Genomic DNA, 1,926 nt, shown 5'->3' with positions numbered 1-1,926 from the left:
AGGGGGACCTGCAGGGTGAGGCTCTTCCTGGGAGGCAACTGGAACCTGGTGGGGAAATTCTGTCTGTCCTCACAACAGCTTTCAGCCTGAGACTTAAAATCCCTCTTCTCTTCCTAGCCTTTAACTGGGGTGCTGCAGCATTTGGGGGACCCCAGCAAAGCCTCTGAGTTTGAGGCCGCTCTGGAGCAGTCCTCTGCGCTGCAGCTCTTGCGCTGACAAGCAGGGCAGGAGCATTTGCAGTCACATCTCTTATGGCATCGCTCCCCTGTTCCAGAGTGAAAAACAAGTATTTCCACTGGCTTCTCAGCATGCCAGACAGCAGACATTCAACAGGGACCTTGGAGATGTTCAGAGAGGAGTAAGCAGCCACATGAAAGCAGTGGAAAACGTGCTCGCAGCCCCTTTGAGGGCTGTGCTCCTCTGGAGGCAGGGATCCCAACAGGATCCTTTGCTCAGGGCTTTCACGTTACGGGGTGCGGCCAAGTCTCCCAAGAAGGAAAAGACTCAAAGATGCTGACAGCTCGTTTAAGCCTCACGAGTCTTGCGGCGAATGGGATTATTCAAGCCAGGCTTGGGAGGGAACAGTGTCCTTGCAGTAATGCTTAAAAAAAAAAAGCTTCAGGATCTGAAACCGAAGCTGGCCAAGGCCCTCTGGCTTGTGCGCTCGGAGTAGGAGCCAGCTAATGACCGGCTGCTGTTGCCTTTCTTCTCGTGTTGCTGTAAGGAGGGGAGCTGAGCTTGGGCAGAGTTCGCCGACAATCCTGAGCTGGGCAGGGAGAGTCCCAGGCAGACGGAGCCCCCCCCAAAATCTGTGTAAAGTACCAGGTCTGGGGGCCGTTTTCTGGGATAACACGGAGGAGAGCCAGTGAGGGGAAAGCCACTGGATAAAGAGGTGTCTCAGAAGTAAAGATTCACTTACAAGGTGTTTAAAAGTGCTAGGATCGGGAGCAAGAGACTAGATCAACCGGTGGCAGCGGGGGTCTTCCCTGGGTGGAGACCTCCATGGCGTGCAGAGGCTCCGACCCCCCTGCCGTGTTCCCGAATGGCTTCGGGGATGCTCAACCTCCAAACCTTGAGCTAAGGCCACATGAGATACTTCCTTTACTCCCAGAGCAAACCCAGCAGCCAGAACTAAAACCTCCCCGGCGCAGGGTGGGGATGCTGCGGGGCTGTAGCAGCGGAGGCTTGGCACCCGCAGGGGAAAACCTGTCAATAACAACCGAATAACAACAATACTGACATTCCTGAACAAATGAACTATCTCTGGTCTCTCTCAAAAATACATTTGTCTTGAACTGTATTTCCAGCTTGGCAAACAAAACTAAGTTTACTGACAGGAATTTCCACACGAGGAAGGAAACAAACAAACAAAAAGAAGCCGAGAATTTTTTTTGTTTGTTTAAAAAAAAAAATACCTTCAATAAAAAAATCAGCGCTCCTTCTTTTTTTTCTTTGAAAGGGATGGAGAGAGAAGGGGGGAAAGGGGTAGATCAATAGGAAACCACGGGCTGTCCCAGGTCAGGAAAAGCAAAGCCTAGTGTTGGTCTTCTGCAGCGTGGCCGGGCGGCAGGACCCCGGCGTTGGCTTCATTTCAGCCCGGAGGGCAGGGGCTGCTGGCAGGAACGTTTTAATTCTGGGCGCGGGGGCTCCAGTAAACCATTCCTCATGCCGTACAAAAATACACAGCGATCGCCTATCTTCCCTGCGGCGTTTCCCATCCCGCGTGGAGCCCTGCTGCCTGGGGCTAAGCTGCTCCCAGGGGAGGAGGGCAGACCCTTGGGCTTCTCCCCGCTCGCGGGGCGGGCGTGGGCCAGCCGGGAGCCTTCGCTTTCAGGGGTGGCGGTGCCTGGGGGTTTCTCAGGAGGGCAAAAAACCGAGGATGCGGGATGCTCTGAGTTCGGGGTGACGAGCGCGCGCTGTCCCGGG

At 54.6% G+C, this 1,926-nt stretch overlaps 1 protein-coding gene across 1 annotated transcript in view; it reads right to left on the bottom strand.

Moving 5' to 3' along the window:
- Window positions 1–618: 618 nt before the first annotated feature.
- Window positions 619–1,926, bottom strand: part of LOC103919400 (regulator of G-protein signaling 19-like) — a 13,028-nt gene continuing 11,720 nt past the window's right edge. The window contains exon 4 of the mRNA XM_009326898.1: window positions 619–717. Within this exon, the coding sequence (XP_009325173.1) occupies window positions 619–717 (99 nt within the window). The remainder of the gene's footprint in view (window positions 718–1,926) is intronic.

This window comes from Pygoscelis adeliae, unplaced genomic scaffold (assembly GCF_000699105.1).
Source record: "Pygoscelis adeliae isolate BGI_AS28 unplaced genomic scaffold, ASM69910v1 Scaffold286, whole genome shotgun sequence".
Classification (NCBI taxonomy): Eukaryota; Metazoa; Chordata; class Aves; order Sphenisciformes; family Spheniscidae; genus Pygoscelis; species Pygoscelis adeliae.
This window is presented reverse-complemented; position numbering and strand designations above follow the sequence as displayed.